Below are 21,464 nucleotides of genomic sequence, written 5' to 3'. Positions count from 1 at the left end.
ACCCATGACCAAATTCTTAAAGGCAGTTTGGCAGCAGGGCGATGCAGAGGAGCTGGGATGATGTCCCAGTTGAGCTCACTGTGCACTGCCAGTGATGCAGAGCACATTTCCATGGGCTCCTGGGCTCTGGCCTGGCATTTAGAAATATGTCATGGTGTGACCAGGCTTTGAGAGTATGAGGACTGATGGGTTTTTTAGGGAGCAAATAATTGCTTGGCATGTCTTGGAGGTTCCCCTTGGCTGGAGGAGTCCCTGTGAAATCAGCATCAGAGAGATTAATCACTTCCATCCTTGCATCTCATCACAGACCATGAGTGTACTTGAAATCTGGCTGCGCTTATTGCCTTCTAGTGTGACATCCCTTTCTGAAAGAGATCTTTAAATATGAAGATCAACCTTTTTTCACCCTTCAGCTTTTAACCGATTGTTTTAAACCCAGAGCACTCTGTGCCAAAATGGTTCAGCACACCACTGTCCCACACTTCTGGGAAATGAAGTTGCTCTATGATTGCTTGAAGTGTTTGGTCAAGCATTGTTGATACACAGAGATACAGTGTAATGACTGCGCTGGCGTGTTAACACATTTTTTTATTTTAATTTGCACTTACCTTTCTAATAGAGCATTTGAAAACAAGTTGTCTGAAACCCAGTAAACAGTGGCCTTTTTTACCCATTGGACTACATTCAGTGTTTGCATTAGCACTTCATTAGGAAGTAAATAGCTATTTGCTGGGACTGTAAAAAATCACTCTTCCTCTCCTTGTACCTTATCTCATCTTCCTGGACAGAAGTCAAGAGCCTCTTTCCCCCTGCCCCTTCCCTCTTGGATATACAATTGAATTCAAGTGATCCAAGGGGTATGATATGCCAGGTATTTTGCACACTCATCTCTGGGGAGCTGATAACAGCAGCCTGCCTTTCTGGAAACAGCCTCTTGACTGCTCACTCTTGCTGGAGTCAGCGGTTTCTTGTAGGACCAGGAGGTGCTTGCCACCCTCGTCCCTCCAGCCAAGGACTTTGGGGCAGGAGATGAGGTGGCACCTGATGCTTCGAGATGCCTCAAGAATAAATGCTGTAAGCTCATTGACATGTTTGCTGGCAGAGTTGCAAGCCTCCAACCGGGGTGGTAGGGTTCTTGAAAGACATTTTCTTAGCTAGAGAGGGAAAAATGATCTGTAAACAGGTCTGACCACCACTGGAGATGGTAGGAAGTCAGATGAGAAAATAGTCTGAGCATCCTTTTCTCCCAGTGGGTCTCCCAGTGGCTAAGTGAGCCTACCAGCCCTGTATTGTCCCAGTTTTGGCAGCCTTTCAATGTAAATCACAGTTCTGACATTCACGTCTGCAGTGGATAAGTAAATTCCCTTCTGGGAAAAGGGAAAGGGCTGCAGCCGGCGCGTGCCTCTTGGGCTGTAATGATGGCCCACAGCTCTCCGCAGGACTGCGCCAGCTTTTGTTCCCAACTGTCCTCCTGAAAGGAAATGGTGAAAGGCCGCCAATCCGCCTTTATTTCTGTGAAATGGAGTGAAATGAGTGAGGTGACCCATCGGAAGCAGATCATTAGAAATATTTGTGACCTTAAGTGATCTCTACAGGGCTGAGATAGAAGCAGGCGGAAAGGAAAACGTGTCCTTGTTTGTCACGTTAGCAGTTTATCATCTGCTGCTCTGCAGGGCTTATTTCTCTCCCTTGTGAAGGAGACATCCATGCTTCCTGCTGTGTGGAGTGAAGCTGCTACAAGGTGGCTGGACAGGTGCTCCCTCATGGAGGTGCGACCTGGTTTCAACAAGCTCTACTTGCACCAGCCTGCCCTGGCTGCATGGACATGGCACCGTGGCCAACTTCCAGCAGCTTTCCCATGTTCCCCAGTACCACCTTTCAACCACTGGGCCCCCCTTTGTGCCTTTGCCAGCTTCTATCGATGGCTGTGCTGGGAAGCCACCTCTGCTGTGTGGTTGGGATCTTACATGGACTGGTTTTTTCCGGAGGGCTACAGGACAAGGGATGTTGCTCTTGCCCATCTCAGAAAGTATTTGGAATGTTAGCATAAGCACTTTTCTTCCCCCCTCTCACAGGTTGGATGAAGAGCTATACTTCCCCAAAGGCCTAGTGGGAGAGGAAGGACAAAGAGTGGCCTTGAGAAGAGGAATTTCTATGAACAACCACAAAGAAAACCCAAGACTGCTCCTTCCAGGTTCTCATGAGAGTTGTGAAACTCTGACCTTGGGTCTGTACTGAAATGCTGCCAAGCCTGAGATGATGTCGTGCTTCTGGGGTTTGACTGAGCTGTGTAGAGGACGGAGGGGGAGGGAAAAGCTGTTCAAGCCTAAACTTTGCCACTTCATAGGCAGCATGTGATCTATTCTCTGTGCTCTTCTGCTGAAGCACTGTGTCTGAAGCTTGGCAGAGTCCTCCCTTCAGCACCACCTCTCTTTATAGATATGGGGATCATAGTTTTCAAGGCTGGGAAAGTATGGCAGGCAAAGTGTTGGAGCAATTCAATCAGCAGAACTTAAAGAAAAAGCATTGCTGCCAAACCTCACTGCCTCCTCATTAGTCACCATTCCTGTGAAGTATTTACAGGGGGAAAAAAATGAAGCCACCAAAAAACCCTACACCATAGAAGTCGCATAGTTGCACAGACAGCTTTGAAACTGTGAGTGATCTATGGACTATAGTTTGTTTGCTGCGAGCCTGGATGTTTATGAGGCATTCAACCACTTGTGTTACACAGCATCACTATACTTGATGGCTACAGCTGGTAAGGCAAAGTGCACATGTAGCTCTGTCGAGAGCTAATGCTGGTTACACCACATACTGCCTGCCTCAGGCTGAAACAGGTTTGAACTAGAGCTTAAAAACTAGGTCCCAATGTATCATCAGTACTTGACCCATACAGGTTTTTTGATTAAGGCTCCCTGTGAGACCTGGAGTTGACATTTACTGCTTGCATAACTCTAGTTCTGTAAAGATCTCTGTCTGCCCCTGCGCATGCGAGACACCCCTGGGCAGTAAAACTTCTTGCTTAATTGTTCTTCCAGTCACTGGATTATCTACTGCCCTTGAGCAGCCTGTAAAGCTCCAGACTAGCATTAAATGGCAACCACTAGATTACCTTCTTTCATCCTTCTCCCTTCCAGGGCTGCTCAATTTCAGAAGGAAGAGTCAGGCCCTGCAGAGCTCAGAAGGTAGAAGGGCTTTATGTGTGCTCAGAAGGTAGAAGGGCTTTATGTGTGCTTTGCTATTGTATGGTGGTGACTGCTGGTGAGACCTGAAAATCTTGCCACCAGTTTTATAGTTTAGTTTGCAGGCTGTAATTTCTTGGCAGAGAGGATGGTCATTGATCTGTTTTTATCCCTCTGGCATGATAAGTCATCAAAGATGATGATATTAATTAGAGAACTAATCTCCCTTGGTGGCAAATGGTGCAAGTTCCCTAGTTTGCCAAGGGTTTGTTCCATGCTAGACTGGATTGGTGGGTGCTATGGATGGCTAAGATGCTTATGATATTTCTGTGCATGCAGAGGAATTAACTGGGCATACGAAGTAACTCTTTACTGAGGGATTGGGTCCTTACATCCAAATTGGTGAGCAATTCTGCTTCTGAAAATTTAACATACCCTGTTAGCTGCCAGCGTGGACTCCAGCTATGCAGTTGCAGTACACTGGAAATGCCTGTGCTGTGGGACATGCAAGGTTCCAAGGTGGTTGGATGCAGGTAATTCCCACTAGTCTGTTTTGTAAATGGCTTAAATATGGTAGGCAAACAGGCAGCAAACTCTTCATTTTGATACCTTTCCACTGTCTTCAGGAAAAAAGCTGCTGAAACACTGCCTTGAAAACTAATGGTTGAAAGAGGTCAGAGAAGAGGCCAGAGAGCTTTCCCTGTGCTTCCTACTGGCCTCTGTGCTGCCATCACCTTATAAGGAGCTTCTCTGATCCTCATCTTGCTAATAAAAGTGTAGGGTAGACTGAGTGGTGGGTAAAAGCTATTTAGAGAGAGTTTTTACTTGGCATTTGCTTGCAGTGATCTTGCGTGGTGCAAGGAGAGGAATTCCACTCATACGCCCTTGTTTTGCGCAATAGCACAGGCAAGGAGGACAATGTAATCCAAGGCCTATAAATATCTTCCATGTTCACGTCTTCAGAAGACATTAATGGAGCCCTTGCTGACGGCTGTTTACATGACACGTAACTAGCTGGAGAAGAGCCCATTTCAAACCTAGCAACTCGTACAGTGTTTGACAGCAAAGGGATCAGTGGAACAGGCACGCCGTGGAGAACGTGTGCTGTACTCATCAGGGATTTCTCTCCCTTCAGGCAAGGAGGAATTATTTAAAAGTCCTGCTTTAAATACCGGCTTTGTTACTCTATCTGCAGTGCTTGAAGGAGTTGGAAAGCTACACAGTGACTGAGTTGCCTGCACTAGTCTTGAACTTCGTAGCACCTCAAGTTTCAAACTAAGTCTTATGTTCCCCCCCCTCTAGGATAGACTGGCAAGAGAAGGGAAAGGCTCATAAGCACAAGGAAGGAAAGGGAAAGACCAAAAAATAAGAGATGCTATGTTATGAAAACTCCACAAAAATAACTTGGATGCTATAGCCAAGCTGCTCCTCTGGAATAATTCAGTGCTGTTCTCCATGAGTATTCCCACCCATCTGTCAAGCTTAGAAGGACTTAAGGACTTCTGAGCCTAGGAAGAGCTTAAATAGTCTACAATGTCCCTTGATTTTAACAAAACCTAAATGTGGAGCCATAGCTTGTCCCCATAATAAGAGAAACATGAAATAAACAATAGCAGAGGTGGAAGCTATGAATGACACAAGAGATGTGGCATGTTCTGAGGTGAATTCTGGAGAAGCTTGTCCACATTTCCAGCAGGGCTTGTAGGAACGCTGTCACTCTATGTATGGTTAAATGGCCCATAACTCTTGTTCCCCAAACAAAGGTTGCCTTCATATGGACAAAGCATTAAGGCATAATAAGGAGAGCAAGTTAAAAGAACAGTTTCCAGGTCTGAATTTCATTGTTGTATGAAGTTTGTGTTGGAATTTAAGATGATGGAAAAACTGATTCTAACCTTTTCTGTTTGATTAAAAATCCCTCTGAACTCCAGCATACTGGCTAAATTCCAGCTCCCAGAACTAATTGCCTTTTGCTAAGCTACACACCTCCTGTGAAATCTTATTCAGGGAACTTAGTGCAATTACTATCCTTCCCTTCAAATAAATGGTTGTATAGCACTGTTGATCCAATCTGCCTGTCATGCTCCACAGTAAAGAGAATTTAATTTTCAAAAATCTCATATATTAGCTCATATAGCATGGCGGTACAGATATTTATTCTCTAGATCCTTCCCAGACAGAGAGAAGACCAAATGAAGTTCCTGCTTCGAGGGGGAAAAAAAAAAAAAGGCCTTTTTGTTCTTCTGGCCTTGTGGAAGCTCTTCTCTGTGAGGATGGGTAGGGAGGGACATGAGAGGATCAGAGAAATGAGTGATAGTGGTATGCTCACATGACAAAATCCCCCACCCACAGACATGAGCAAATGAATAGATTCCTCTGCATAACCTCCTGGGGAAACCTTGTTCAGTAATTGAGAATTGCTCTTGGAAAAAGGAAGCGCTGTTGGACACAGATAACGGCCTTTGGGACCATGGCTCTGTGAACTGGCAAGAACATACACCGGCTGCAGGGCTGCGTGCAGTGCCCTAGGTTCTGGTGGGCTTGGAAAAGCGTGTCCTTGCCACAGATGTGAGAAACAATACAGGTGGCTGGGATTGCCCATAGAATCATAACTGTGACGGGAAGAAGGAACAAAAGGGGTGTGTGCATGGGCAGCTGCTTTCTGGGAAGGGGATGGAGAAATATAGACACCTTCTCACAGCCATAGTGGAGAGACAGGATTCCATGTATTTTTGTATAGAGAACCTTAGGGCGCTTGAGGTTTGGCGTGGATTTTTCCATGCTTGTTTTTGTGTGGGTTTTGTTTGTTTTTTGTTTGTTTTGATTTTCTGAAGAGCTTAGCAAAAGTAAAACGTGCTGGATGAATTTACCTGACTAAAGAGGACTATTCATAAACTGCCTCTCTGGAATCACAGCCTCCCTAGTTGCTGCCCTGTTCCCTCTGTAACAGGGTTACTTTGCCTCCTGCCTTGTTGCTAAACCCCAGTGCAATCGTGTTAAGTAACTGCGTGTTTGTCAGTAAAACGCTTGTGTTGTTTTTTCCCCTCCAACACGAGTGGGGAAGCTGCACTGACAGTGCCAAGTGGTTTCCGAGGGAGTGTTGAAAGCAAACTCCCACGCCACAGTGCCGCGTTGGTGCTTTGTGCACTTGACCTGTGCTAGCAGAGCTCTTCGTGCCGCTGGACTGCCGGTACTTCTGAGTGAATCCTGCTGAAACATCCTGGACAGGCTGGCACAGGGATGAAGAGTAGGAGCCTCTGCATGATGTGCAGAGCAGAGGCAGGAGCTGTGGCATGTGCTGGCACACCTTCGCCAGTGTGTGGGGGTAACTGCTGCTACCAGCAACACAGAAAATCTGTTTCCTGTGTAACAGTGAGCCCTTTTTTGAGATTAGGGTAAAGCACAACGGCAGTCAACGCACTGAAAACTAATCTACTACACATGCTTTAACAACAGGCTAGTGGTTTGGGTTCTGAACTCATATGCACAATCAGGCACAAAAGCCTTTGTGCCCTGAAAGCTGTTTGATTCCTCTTACAATGTTTGGCCTACATGAGCACCTTCCTATCCTGGAAGAAAGACTAATAGACCTCGCCTTCTCTCATGCCCTCTGAGAGTAACGGTAATCTTCTGCTTTTTAAGAAGCTGTTAAATTTCAACATGACATGATTGGCACAAGCAGTGTGCTGTGGCCATCAGAAAGTCATGCTCAGAGAGATAAGGCTGATTCAGGGTGCTCTGTTCAGCCTCAACATTGTGCCTCTACTGGAGTCAGATGGATGCAAATTCCACACAAAGACCTGGACAGCATTCGCCAATGTGTGCACTGTAATGACAGTTAAACTGGAGGTTACTGGGTAGTCAAACTGGAGTGACATCGAGTTTGCTGACTTTTCCTTCAATTTCCATTTACTGCTTCTGCTCTCCACCCTACGATTTCCTCTCACCCCTCTCTCATCCTGTACAGCTGCTAAATGGAAACTCCGCCAACCACTACAGCTCACGCCCTCTTTCCAATCCTTCCCCAGTACCATCCTAACTGCTCTCACCGTCTTCGCGCCTCTCACTATCCCACTCTGGGGATAGCTATCATTGTAATGAACATGTAAATAAAGGGCAATGAAGACAGAAGTAAAATTAGAGTCAGCAAGATTTAAGACTAAGGTTTTTTGTGTCCTTTCCAGATCTTGATAAATGTGTAGCATTCTCATCTGTAAGTGGTAGGAAGCAACTCTTTCAATATATACCTTTTCTACTGAAATTTGGCTGTTATCTCTCCCCTACATTGAACAAGGTGAATTGTGGACAAATTCCACTTGCTTTGGCAAGTACAGAGGTTGTGACGTGACTGCCAAAAGGGAAGGAAGATGTTGCAGTTGACAACCAGGCATTCAGCAGTGCACACCCATGTCCAGCTGGGCTGATCTGTGCATGCACATTTGGGAATGTGTTAAGGACAATTTCCTCGTTGTGTTGCACATGGAAATAAGCTTTTTTCTTTTCAGCTGCATTTCCTTTTGCTATGTAAAGAAATAGACAGATCTGGCCTTTCTTTTTTAATAATGTTTTAGGACCAGGGTACAAAAAAGGTTAATGCATTAATTTTTAAGACAAGTGATAAATGTACTGCAATAAGCACATCCTACATACACAGAATATATTTCTCTATATAATATGAACACAAGAGATATAAAATAAGTTATACTTATCTTGGTATTTCATCACAGTAGGAGCTCAGCTTATATAAAGTGACAATAGGAATTGTAACAACACACTGCTCCAAAGCAACAACAAAAACCAGAAGAGTGTGCGCGTGTGTGTGTTTAGGAAACGAAATAGGAAATTGAGGGATTTCTGCTAAAATTGGGTCTTGAAAACAAAAATTTCATAGAGCATGAAAGAAGTAGGGAAGTTCTCTTGGCTCAGGGTGGAGGTTCTGGAGGGGATCAAGTGTTACTGTGTGGTGAGGAAAATGTGTGAAGGCTGACATCTTGGCTAGATTTGTGGAGGCACAGGCTGCAGAGCAAGCTCTGCCCACTGCCCCTCTGTGTTCTCTGCTCTTGTGATGGCCCATCTACCTGACAGTGCGGGGTTTGTATCTTTACTGTAGGAATGGGGCCTGGTAGCTTTCAGTGTGCACAACGAGAGTAAACACGTCACTTCACAGGGATAACAGACACCACCGTTGTTCAAAGAGGAAACACTATCCACTGATTGTGAAACGTTCAGTGAGCCTGGGAGCAGTGTTCCTCCCTTCCAAGCCACCTGATGTCCGCCTCTAGTGCCCCATCCCTCTGTTTCCCTTGGAGGTTGGTTCTCTTGGCCATGCCTGCAGAACAAATCTCCCCTGGGGATGGAATGGGAGGCAGTGACGACTGGGAACTCTGAGTGCCTGTCCCACAGTGAACAATGAGGAACTCCAGCTACCCAGTCAGAGCTCTTTCAGATTTTATTTATATATTTTTCTTTAAGGACAGGGGAATGTTGGAAAATTTGCATCTAACAGTGAATCGAGGTTCTTAAAATTCTTAACTCTGGGGTTTAGTATCTAGTATTTTAGTGTAGGCTTACATTAATTAGGAAGTGCTCTTTAGTTTGGCCAATAGCTCGAAGACCTTGTGGTTTCTCTTCAAGATTTCAGTCTCCTGAAGTTTGCGCAACCCATTAAAAGGCAGCAGGTGCAGCCAAAGCTCAGGAGTGATACTGGCAGTTAGCGGATTTCTATTAGTGCCTATTCCACTCTCATAAAATGCAGCCCACTTCAGGTTTTCTTCTACTCCTGCTTGAGAGTCTCCTACTCGCAATGTCCTTTCTTTACCTTCATATTTACAGACTACACATTAGAAAGCAGGGACAGTACACTGGAAGAGTTAATTGCATATTATCATGAAGGATTGAACTTTTTTGTTCTGCTTTAGATTTTGTTCTTCATACAGCAAAGTAGGTATAAATCCAAACGTGATCTCACATCTAAAGGTATAATTTAAGTAAACATGTTTTTCTAGATCTTTTTTTCCCCCTTCCCTTTCCCTCTCCCCTGTAACATTGCTTTCACTCTGTTATTTTCCTTTTGGATGGAGGGAGGAGATGGGAAGGGAGCTCATTTGGCAGCTCATGACCCTCCAACTTGACTTTAATGAGATGATTCGCCAAGGCAAACTCCTCATCATCCAGCATGCCATCTTTGTCGATGTCAGCCAGTTTCCATATCTTGCCCAGCACCGTGTTGGGCAGCTTAGACCTTACCATCTCCTTCTTTGCATTGGCACCAGTTATTTTACCATCGACAGGCGAGAGTGTGTAGAAGATCTCGTCATACATGGGCTTGTCCCTGGCCACCACCCACTCGGCATCGTCGATGCCTTCACCGGCGCCTTCGCCGTAGCCATGGCCGAAGGGACCGTGCAAGGTGCCCTCGAAGGCTCCTCCCTTCACCATCTGGGTTGGCCGCTGTGACTCTTCCTGGCGTACGAGCACCATGAGCTGGGCGATGTCGTTGGCCAGCATGTCTTCCACGGTCTCCAGCAGCTTGCTCTTCAGAGGCTGGAACTTGCTAAAATCCTGCGCTTGCAACTGATCCTTAAAATAGGACGACATAGCAAGAGATGAGCGACATGGCTGTGCACTGTAGAGTAATGGTGTAGAGTGGGATGCCTGCCTGCTGCTTGGCTCAAAAAAAGTGTTATTGCAGAGGAGTGGGGAGCTTGGCATTCCCTCTCTGACACCCCCGTTCCTCAGCATGTGATGGGGTCTCCCTGACTGGCCTTGCTGTTGCTTACATCCTCCTACTGAAAATTACCTTCTCTGCTTACAAAGGGGGGCTGATGTGATACAGAGAGGGGAAGCAGTTTGCTCAAAAGCCCAAATGATGGACATATGCAAATAAGACTCCTTCTTTCCAAGCCACACAGAAACAGCCTCCTTGAAGATCAAATTGTTCAAGGCAAACTGATTGTGCAGCTCTTGCTACATCCTCCAGCCAGTGTTCTGCACTCCTTCCCCCTTCTGCACTCTGGGAAGGAGATGCCACTCTGGAAAAAGACTATTATACTCATCATCATACAGTGCATCTTTTGGATGTCACAAAGACAGTAGCATGTCTGTAAGAGATGAGCCCATCTTTACACGGCTCAGATTCTGTAATTTTCACAGCTAAGCAAATGTGCTTTGAGTAGGGCCTTCAGAGAACTCTCTTCTAACTGCAAAATGACCTACAGCTTTATCCTTCACCCTCTACTCATTTAATCCACATTATTTGCTCCTAATGGATTGGTACAGTATTTAAATGCTTAAGCACACATTTTAACAAGCAGTGAATGATATCTCCTGTTGGATACACTCCATAGATCTCATTCCCAACAATTTATGAAAAATATACTTTATAAAAGACAAAAAAGGCAAATGCTATGTTTTTCATAGGTAACTAGTAGCAACCTCGACAGCTGGCAACTCAGAACAGGTTTCTGCTTGGACTGAAGCCACGCAGCAATGCAGCACTGTCCAGCATTGTTTGAATATACAATACAAGGCTCTAATCCAAGTCCTTTAAAGTTTCTGACTTGCATGAACACTGGGTCAGGTCTCAGGTCTGCAGAACAGAAAGCCTGCCTCTCTGCTGAAAATAGAAGAGGGGCTTTAAGTTTTCACACCTTCATTTCTCTCTTTCTAGAAACAAAGCGTGAAGTAGAAGACAAAAAAAAGTATAGTTCTTGGGGAGAGGGGTATATGTAGGCTTTTCAGGGCACAGCTTTCCTTTTAATATAAATTAACAGCATTCTTAGGCCTGAAAATTCTTCAAATTGACCCGGAATTAAAGAAAAATAGAAGAAACCATTTGCTGTAAAGTGCTATACAGGCAAAAATTTGAGAAACGAAGGCAGCTGCAGCTTCACATGAGCTCTGTGTGTGAGAAGTGCTCATGCCCAAATACAGCCTGCACATATTTCAAAGCCCATTTCAACATTACAGCAGGCCTTTCCTTACAGGTGGCAACAATCAATGTCTGCATGGCTCTGTTGTATTCCCTGTGGTTACTCTAATGCTTTTTCCTTGGATGTTTGGCCAATATGCCCCTGCTTACCTGCATCTTTTTCAGATTAGGGAAGTCTCCTGGTGAGATCTGATGCTCCCGTTCAATTCGGGCATAAATATCTCCCAAGTTGTTAACAAGCTCTTTCTTTTTATTGTCTTTCCCAAACATTGAGGGCATTTCCTTCTTCAGGGAACTGATGATGTAGGCATGGACCTGAAGGGAGTTAAATTATATGGAATGAAGACAAGTGTAAAATAGCACATTAGAAAAATTCTTCTCAGCAAAGTATCTGTGCCCCAGACTCAATTTCATCTTGTCCCACCCTGAAGAGCAAGCTCACCTCCTCAGCTTGCCTGTGCCTATGGATTGTTGCTCCAGTGCTAAGTGCTGCTCAGCTCTGCACTCTGGCTGTGCTGAGACAAGCTGCAAACACTGTGAGTCCTGGGTATACAGACATTAACATTCAAATGCACTTCCTGGAAGAAGTGGTGGTGCTTTAATTTTTCGTCTTCCAGTGGGCAGGGCCTTCCAGGGAATAGTTCCTTTCCAGTCCAAACCAAACATACAGGTTTTGGAGCTCTCTAGACTTTGTTTAATGCTTTAGTATGAATACCAGTCCTTAACTTATAAAATGTTGTGGTTTTTTTGAATGGTGAATCAATCATTTCCTCTTAGAAATGAAGAACAGAAAGCTTTATAGGGATCTTTTGATATCTTTTCTCAATTGGTATAGGGCTCTTCCCTGTATTTTTAGGGGTTTCATTCCGCTCATTTCAAATTTTCAGACATACCGCAGGATTATTTATCATTTGTGTGTCTCTCTATCTCCTGCATCCATCTAAGCCAGGTATCTCTCTCTGATAAGAAAGTTTAAAGCAAAAGACCCAGAGCTTAACAATTCCCTTGACGTATGATTCTGATATACTGAATTGGTTCTAATTCTCAAGTTGTTACCACAGAGCAACTCTTTCTAGATCCCTTCCAGAGCTACCTGCTTAGATCTGTGGTCACCTTCCTTGCTCTGGCCTGCCATGATTGATGCACCAAGCAATGGAGGTGCTTTCTTCCTTGAAGTGCACAGGGCTAATATGCTGGACCCAAGTTAAATGGGATGGAAAAAAAGTAGGATCCACCAGCTCTGCAGGCTGAACTGGCCAAAACCACTTCCCCATAGCCTGCGTGCTGCAGACAGCCCAAACTGAGTGCTTTGGGGTTCCATGCCAACACTCACCTTGGCCAGCCGTGCTCGCTTGATGAGATCATTCAGCTTCCTCAGGGCTGCATTGCGGGGCAGGCTCTGGATGTCCCTAAACAGGTCCTGCTCCTCTGCCTCAAACAACTTGCGGTTGTCAGGGATGAGCAATGGATGGGACCAGAAGGAGCCAATGTAGACCCTGATGACCTCAGGAGTGTTGACGATCTTTCCCAGGGACCACATGAGGGCACCGTACACCCGCATCAGCTGCTGAGTCTCTATCTGGTCGGCCTTGTTGAGAACAACTCTCATCTTGTCCTCATGGTTCTTCAGGGCCTTGATGACCTCAGAGAATTCATCAGAGATGTCCAGCTTGTGTGCATCAAAAAGGAGAATGATGCGGTCAACCCGCTCTGCAAACCACTCCAGTACAGCGGCGAAGTCGTAACCTGCAAGGGGTGGAGGAAGAGAAGAGATAGAACATGCACAGGACTACAGAAGCCTACTTGCTGTACCTGAATTATACCTGTGCCTAACAGAGGGTAAGCTTGCAAAGGAAGTTTTCCCAGTAGACCAGCTTGATAACAGGAACATGAAACATCGTTTCTTGTCCCAAAGAAGGTGGAGATGAGGCCCTGGCCTTCACACTGAAACGCCCATGAGGTGCACAGCTAAGGGTAGCTCTCATCTTTTAAGAGATCACCTGAAGAAGTCTTGAACTTGTGCTCCAGATCCTTCATTCAACTGCATATCATGAGGTAACTGCTACATTCAAAGAGCTATTGCAGAAGTCTTGTATGTGGCAACAAGAGAGGTCTACTTTGTGTGTGACTGGCCACCAGCATGGCCTACGACGGCTGTAGAAAGCTGGATAATTGCAATACTTGCACCCAGACTGGTTTGAGATGCATATCTCTACCACTTAATAATTCTCAGCTCTTGTCTAGTTGTGTGAGACTAACTTTGTTGCATCCAATTCAAAACCTGGGATGCAAATAACCTGCCTTACCAGAGTAATCATCCTGTCGTACCTGCTGCATGTGCACAAACCCAAATAATTTGTGTTCACTTAGCTAAGTGCTTGATGCTTAGCAGAACACGAGAGGTGGAATAAAGATAGGAACAGGGGGTTCAAATTTCACATGCCTCAAGACTAAGGATAATGGATGCACAATGTCCATTCTCTAGGCAATAGAGGGCATGATAAATAGGGTGTGTGGAGATGTGTCCTTAAAACAGTAGTAATGACAGCAACAAAATAACCTTCTTTCCTAGCTCTGTGGTGGTTTTTTTCACCTTCTTTAAAGCCTTGGTGAGAGACTGGCTCATTCTCTCCCTCTGCTCTGTCAGGTTCTCCTATGCTGTGCAACATTTGGAGTTATCTCTGTTGTGAGAGTGCTGCACTCTGTTAAGGAAAATCAGGACAGAGCAAATGCTATTTGCATTCGAATCCTTTAAAATACTATTTTAATCTTGGCTTTCATGAGTAAATGTATGATAATTAGTTCAGTGCTTTTTCCTCCCCTTATCCTTTCTTTTTATTTTTCTTTCTGTCCCCTCCAAAACCTAGAGGGCAACCAGCGCATCCCAGTCATTAAATTGGAACTACAGAAGGGAGGAGAGCTGAGCTCTGATCTTGCCTTTTGCCACTGGCCTTTTGTCCCTTCTGACTAAGCAAACTGGAGTGCAATCCTGGCTGCCAAGTCAAGAGTAAAGCCTGTGTGAACTTTCTCTTCAGCTGATATTAACTTTTTGCCACTGAGAACAAATGCAAAGGTTATTTCTGGCAGTGTTCTGCTTTGGTCAATTACTGTTTGCTCCTTACAAGAACAGGGGGTAGTGGGGTGTGGGTGTGTGCTCCTGGATGTGGACAGTTTGCCCTGCTGTTTTCCAGAGGATCTACAGAAATCATAGATGAAAGAGATAGATGTTTGTCTCACCAGTGTCCTCTGCTCATTTAGGACAGCACTGCCTTCTCTAGCAGCAGTAAGAGTGCTGGGCCCTGGCTCTTTGCTCAGTTATGTTTGATGCTGAGAGCTTCAGAGAATTCAGAATTAGTATTACCTTTGACAAAGACCTGCTGAGCATTCAATATATTATATTGATAGCTCTGTGTCTTGTCCAGTCCATGTGTCTGACCTCAGTAACAGTCACGAGTCAGACTGAAATAAACTTGGTCCTGTTTGCTTTCAGATATTAACAGCCTTTTTTAACACTTGGGTTAACCTCAGCTTTTTAACCTTAGATGTTCTTGCTGTAGGGAGCTCACCCCCACCTCACCATTTGCGTATCTGCTGCAAAGCTAAGCATGCTGACTCCTTCCCAACCTGTGCTAGGAGGGACTGGCAGCAGGATGAAGATGCCTCATTTCACTTGGATGGGGTTCAGACTGTAAGCTGTCCCTCTGCAAGCAGACCAATGAATTTGCAAACAGGGACCTCCCACGCCCCCTCAAACTTTGCTAAACACTTAATGCTCAGGTCTGCTGGGGCTGTACTGGAAGTCATCTGGCATGGCAAGACAGTTTACTCCTCATACACAGAGCAACACAGCTTGCTTTTTCATCATGGAAGCAATGAGTCAGGGTGACTTTGTTTGGAGATGTTTCTGCATTTAATCTTGTCAAATCTCATTGACTGGGATGTTTTCTTGTCAACCAGACACATGTTTGAATTGTACTTTGGCTACTTTCTTGGGAGAAGCAAGAGGGGAAACAGAATCGTGCTCTCTAGGATACCTTGTAATGCTAGTGATGTCCTGTCAGATCACATAAATGTTTTCCCTCTGACAGTAGAGGAACAGTCTCTATTAGGCTCACTTAGGGGCTGGGATCAGGCAGGGAAACTGCAACTGACATTCAGCCCACCTTTTAGTGACTCGGTAAAAGTGGGAACTCATTATTTAAAAGAAGAAGGTGCTGTAGAAAGAGTGGTACAGTAGTTTTGGTATTAACTGAGGACCTGGGAGATTGATTTTAGCCCTTTGATCTGCCTAGGTCTCAAGGTTTTTCCAAAAGTATCTTTAGGTATTTAGCTCTGATGATTTCTTTCTTGTATCAAGCCTGGATCCACAGTAACACTTAGAAGGTATCTATTCTGTGAGCCCCCCTTTCCTATTAACAAAAAAAAATGTTTCTCTACCCAGCAAGAAAAGGAAATTAATATCTGCTCAGACCTTTTGTGTATTCCCAGCTGCTACAGTAACATAAAGTGAGTCTTGAATGTCCCTGTGGACTTCATTAAACATCTAGATTGATTAGCAGACTTTCTTTCTGAGCTTCTTTCCTTGTTCAGAGATATTCTCCTGACAGCTGTCCTGTATATCTCCATTAATGAGAGAACAAAGCCCTGGGGAGTAACACTTGGTGATGTTTCAGAGCAGTCAACAGCATGGACTCATCTGCATCCCATGCTGGGACAAAAGCCCAGCCCACACATTCCCCTCGTATGTCCCACTTGCCTTGGCACTCAGGGAACGTGTGAACTGCTTTCCTGTTGGTGCCCAGCAGAGTAAGAAACATGTCTTTGTGTGCACTTCTAATAATCACAGCTGCATTCTCCTGTATGGAGGTACTTGGCAGGAAAATCAAGGTGTAAGTGTATGTATTTTGTTCTTAAGCAACAGAACACTTCAGAGGAAAAGACAGGAAAATTATCACGAGTGTTGCATTGTTCCTTAACATGTAGCACGACCTGTGGAAAGGGCAGGTGGGACAAGACCTTTGTTTACAAGTACCTACTTGGAGTCACTGACTGGTAGTGTTTTCTCACACAGACAAGTGCCTAGAGAATTGCTACATACATGATACAACAGTAGGGTTGATTATTTAGTTTTGCTTTCAGTGTACAAAAAGAGTAGATTGTTACTAAAGCATTTGGGTAGCAGAGTGACAATGTAAAACTCTAAGGGCAAGCTGGAGGTGCTCAACACCTGAAAACACAGAAGGCTCATTCTGTAACTAAATCTAAGCATTATATCCTTGCTTTAATTTACTCCCTTTGCCCCTTTTTGATTTCACAGATGCACAGAGCCTGACTCTTCCTTCTGGCAGTTTATTAGTGTGTTTATCAGTTTATGAGCTGATCTTCATCTACAGTCAAATTAGGAGTTCTCATAGTGTCCCTTGCTCATTCCACTGCAAATTCGTTATGTCTCTTTACGCCTCTCTCAGTGTTGTAGGGTGTTGCTAAGGCCTCTCACAAAAGCAGCCAGTTACTATCTCTGACTTGGCAGTGTTTCAGTGATGGGTGAAGCTGTCCACACACACACAGCACAGTTTTATTGTGAAGTTACAGGGCATTTGGGAAGCCATCTGCTTGCCAAAGCTGCGTAAATGCAAAACTATTATTATGGGGATATGTCAGATAGAACTGTTAAGGGAAGAATTTTCTGTTCAGTAATTCCTGTCTGTTTGTTGTACTCACATTCCTGCTGAAAAATACTTAAACATTCCCTAACATCACTGACGCAGCTTCTTTCACAACCTCCAAACAAGGTGAACATGAATAGAAAATTAACCCCAACCATACAATACTAGGAGGACAAGATGAACACGATAACAGTTTTATTCCCATCAGACTTTTTTTCATGGGACAGGTTTCCTTCCGACAGCATGAAAAGGATTCAACAGATTTAACACAAAACTGACAAGTCAGCAGGACTGTCGGTGAGTTCAGCCTACAGAAAAAATGATCTTGCAGACACCCTGCCACCCAGACTCCATAAGGCAGGCTGGCTTACTGAATACTCGTTTGTGCACCACTGGAATACCTCACAGCACGCATTTCACCAAGATCTGATAGGATTATGCAATTACACTTCTGTCAAGTCAGACCATGGCATGATACAGTCTTTATGCTGACTGTGGGAAGATGGATGATACCTGATCCAGCACAAAATCTGCCTGGCTATAACATTTTAAAGCCAATTTAAACCACCAACGAGTGGGCATGTATTGGTTCAGCATTTCTCACCATGTAGCTACACTGCTTATTGGTTTAGGTTTGTTTTGTTTGTTTGTGCTGTTTTTTTGTCTGGTAGCATGCACACTACTGCTCTTCCTGTTTTGTGGAACCATGGTCACAGACTGTGGTAGTGGAGTTCAGGTGGTATCACATGGGAACAGCAAGATCAAGAAATGCTGAAAAACACAAAGCTGCTGCTTTGCACCAGATATCTCACAGCTTGCTGTCACTCCTGCTGTAAATTCTGCTGCTGCTTTTAGCAATTCACCTCTTTCCTGCTAAATTTGAGTCACTGGGAGCTTCCTTCTCATCTTTCTAAAGCTGATATTATCCAGGGATTGAAGATTTACCAGACTGTGCCACTCTATAGGGCAGTTTTATAGCTGTGTTTTATATCTGTCAACTCACAGACTGGCTCTGTGCATCTGAGGACAACATCAGAAGATGGGATAGTTGACACAGTAAACACTGACTATCCTCGAGAGGGAACAGCTCTTCAGAGATGAAATGAATGCTGATTCCAGGGAACTAATGCCTTGATTTGAATTTTTATAATTGAATAAGAGGGTTTTGAGGCTTAGTCTAACTGCTCACAGTGATGTCCTGCCTGAAAGCTGTTCAAAGTCCAGGGAAGAGGACTTATGTCATGGCAAAACACACGGGCAGCCCACAGTGACGGGGAGAATGTGCCAGGAGGGGCAGGTGTTACCCAAATGTGACAGATGGCTGTAAGCAAAGGAGAAGGAAGGTCACACGATGGTCAGAAGAAGAAAAGGAGGGGAGTGGGGGAGGGGGAAGTGACATATCTTTTGAGGACACATAAAGTGAGTGGGAAGCTGGGTGGATGGCTCTTGTGAGACTCAAAGAGTGATGGTATCATGGAGAGAGAAGGGTGCTGGCACTGGGTGGAACAAGAATGATTTGAGCAAATTTCTCTGACGGTGAGGAGCTGGTAGTGCCAGCAAGGAGAGGACAGAAGGGATGATGAAAAGCAAAGGATGGGTACTGGATACACCTCGCTGCAGCTCATCCCAAAACATCTCTGTAAAAAGCTGCCATCCTCCTCTCTGGGGGTGGCCGCCTTCCAAGGGAATATAAAGAGATTCCTGTAATGTATATCTGTGGGTGTGTTGTGAAGCAGACAGAAGTCCTTTGGGATGAAAAGATTTCTTTGAACATTACATGTCATAATTTCAGAGCAGGCCTCAGCTTGTTGATCACCTCTGCCTTTACTTATATTCAAAGAAATAATCTGTCCCAGAGCTGCTGATTCAGAGCACTGGGAGCTACATCATCCAGTCAGTGCTCTGCATTTCCTCCTCCTCTGTACCAAGAACTAGTGGAAACATTAAATACGTTTTGGAGACTTTAGGGTTTCCAAAGCAAAGGCAAAAGGACTCAAAGCACGGCAGATCTGTCTGTGCTCTCAGCCAGGAACAATGCTAACATTTACATTAACCAGTACTTGGAGTGGCAGACTGTGTGGCCTTTTGCTTTCATGTTGTTTACTGCAACAGCTTCAGGGTTGGGAAGAGACTGGGAGCCTGACAAGCCTCTTGCTTTATGTCAGTGGAAACGGAATGAATTCTCAGTAAGCATATTCAAATCAGGTGAGGTAAAACTGAGGAGAGTATTGTTCAGAGCTAAGTTTCCTTTTAACAGCCTGTTTAGCTTCTATGTACACACAGCAGAAGTTGTCCCCTCTACAAGTTTACAGCTTTGCCATTTGTGACAGATGGATTGAGTGTTTCCTGGTATTTGAGCCAACTCTGAAGACAAATCCTAGCCAGATTTTGAGACCTCAGAAGGCATTTGAATATAGGCCACATATTCCAGAGAGGTCAGTGCACAGCAGCATTAATGTGTAGCTGGGATTCCAAGGAATTTTTTTACTATAGCTTTCAAACACAAACTAAATTCTCTCAGTACACACATTTTAATTTTGGGTGAAATCATGTTTGAAAACAAGGCCTGAAATGGCCACCAGTAACTGACAGCCATCAGTGACCAGGAAACACATTCCTTCTCCATTGTTACTTGGGAAGCTGAAAGAATTCATGATGGGCATAAATAATGCAAATTGATGAGATGCTGATGGGCATGACTATCTTTCCTTGATGAAATAGATACTTGGGATATTTCTGGAGTGCACAGTGGACAACGCACAGACAAGCTGAACAGCTGTTCTAAAAATCAGACTTGTTTAGTAACACAAATTAAGTACTTGCTGTATGTTAGTAAGAATTTAAAACACCCCAACAAAACAGCACAGCCCTTTCTATCTTTGCAACCATTTAATCTGCTGTTTTGTGTTATTTTTTTTCTTCCAGTTCTGGAACTGCACCTCCAACTGAAATCATAGAGATTTCTCCCCCAAAAAAATAATGGTTTTCCCAAAACCCAAAAATAATTTTGACTTTTTTTTTTTAATCTTGCTTTCAGATCAGAAGAGTTAGGTTCATGGCTTCATGTATTTCTACAAATAAAAATTATGAGAAGTGTAGATTTTCTGCTCATTTTTATGCTGCTCTTAAGAGGAAGTGCAGAACTGTGTGACTATAGGAGCTCAGCCTTCCAGTGGAACAGTATGTGTTAGTGAGACTGTGATAAAATCAGGCAAGTTGGCAGAGCAGCTACTGCACTGCAGTAATAGAGGTGAACTGGGAAGTCAAAATGAACCAGTGCACTTTTACCCTCCCAGGCAGAATGAAATATAAAATATAAGCAAACATCACTGGTGGGGAGCAGTATAGCAAATATTTGAAATACTTCCCTTTTAGAGGCTATCAGGGTGGATGCCTTAGTTGTGTATCACCCTGTTGCTAGCACATGTGACAAAACTCTTCGGAAAAAATATTTTCTCGTTGCCAATGTACCCTAAACAGCATTGCATGAAGTGGGAGAACATCAATTCCCCTGGTGTTTGCTTTTCCCTTCCAATCATGGCTATTTGAGACACAGCCAGTCTGAGAGCTCTGCCCTGCCCAAGACTTGCTATTAGCATTTTTCTTTTTGCTGTCAGGCTGGTGAGTCACTAAGCATCCCTGGTGCTGAAGCTGCTGGTCATTTGGGAATTCTTCCTTCCCGGGAGACACAGCGAGGTTAGTGTGAACGGGCTTTTTCCCTTGGCTATGGGATGCCTAGGTTGCACTGAAGCCAGCAGAATGGGTAGAAGGCTGGAAAAACACTGGAATAGTGCATACTGGAAAGAAAGCAGATGGGGAATGACACTGCCAGTCCTTACCTCCTGTCTAGGACCTTGTGCTCACTGCTAATGCAGGAACAGGAGGAGGTGACATATAGAGGGTGAAGATGAAATAAGTGTTCAGGATATATTCAGGAAGTACTATCCCAAAACAGGGATCAAATACAACTTGGCCAGGGCGTCACTGAACTTGGCAGACTTGGATCTGCCCAGCTCAGGGCACATGTAGGTCGAGACGGATGGTCAGCAGCGTGTTAAGGTTCAGCCCCCCGGGGATGGCACCGCCACTGAAGCACATGAGTTCCTGTTGCCAGGTGGCTCAATTAGCATGGCAGACTGCACAAGGTGATGAATTATGAGGAAATCTCTAACTCCTGCCCTGGCTCTGCTGTACTGCATGACCTGATCTGTGGTCCTCCCCTCTGTCCTCATTTATTTCAGCACAGTCATCCCCTTCTCATCTTCTCTCCCAGCAGGATGGCCTGGGCTCCTTATGTGACACCAGAACAGTGGTTTGCAAATGGATAGCATCCATATTATTATCAAATTGTCAAAGCAGACAGAACTGTACTGCTTTGGTATAAACACCTCCCCTATGGGCATTGCTGCAGCCTACTGTTGCCTCATGCTCCCTAGAAACAATAAAAAAAAGGAGAAGGACACAGAGCAAGAGACAAGGCAATGACTGGCTCTTTATATGCCACCACAGATCCATGTCCCAGTCTGTAAAAGAGACCAGAAGAAAAACAGCTGACTTCCAGGTAAGGATAATACAGGAGCAGTGAAGGGCAGGATGCTCTGGGCCATGACATCCTGGAAACACATTCCACCAGGCCTGTAAATGAAACCAGTATATCCTAGGAAGAATAACTACCACACCTGT

General features: G+C 44.6%; 1 protein-coding gene across 1 annotated transcript in view; it reads right to left on the bottom strand.

The window, feature by feature from the left end:
- Positions 1-7,728: 7,728 nt before the first annotated feature.
- EHD3 (EH domain containing 3) overlaps positions 7,729-21,464 on the bottom strand; it is a 30,565-nt gene continuing 16,829 nt past the window's right edge. Inside the window, exons 4-6 of the mRNA XM_032683068.1 lie at positions 12,449-12,861; positions 11,266-11,430; positions 7,729-9,764 (exon numbers count right to left, since the gene is read on the bottom strand). Of these exons, the coding sequence (XP_032538959.1) occupies positions 9,237-9,764; positions 11,266-11,430; positions 12,449-12,861 (1,106 nt within the window). The 3' untranslated portion in view covers positions 7,729-9,236. The remainder of the gene's footprint in view (positions 9,765-11,265; positions 11,431-12,448; positions 12,862-21,464) is intronic.

Source organism: Chiroxiphia lanceolata, chromosome 3 (genome assembly GCF_009829145.1).
Source record: "Chiroxiphia lanceolata isolate bChiLan1 chromosome 3, bChiLan1.pri, whole genome shotgun sequence".
In the NCBI taxonomy this organism is placed as follows: Eukaryota; Metazoa; Chordata; class Aves; order Passeriformes; family Pipridae; genus Chiroxiphia; species Chiroxiphia lanceolata.
This window is presented reverse-complemented; position numbering and strand designations above follow the sequence as displayed.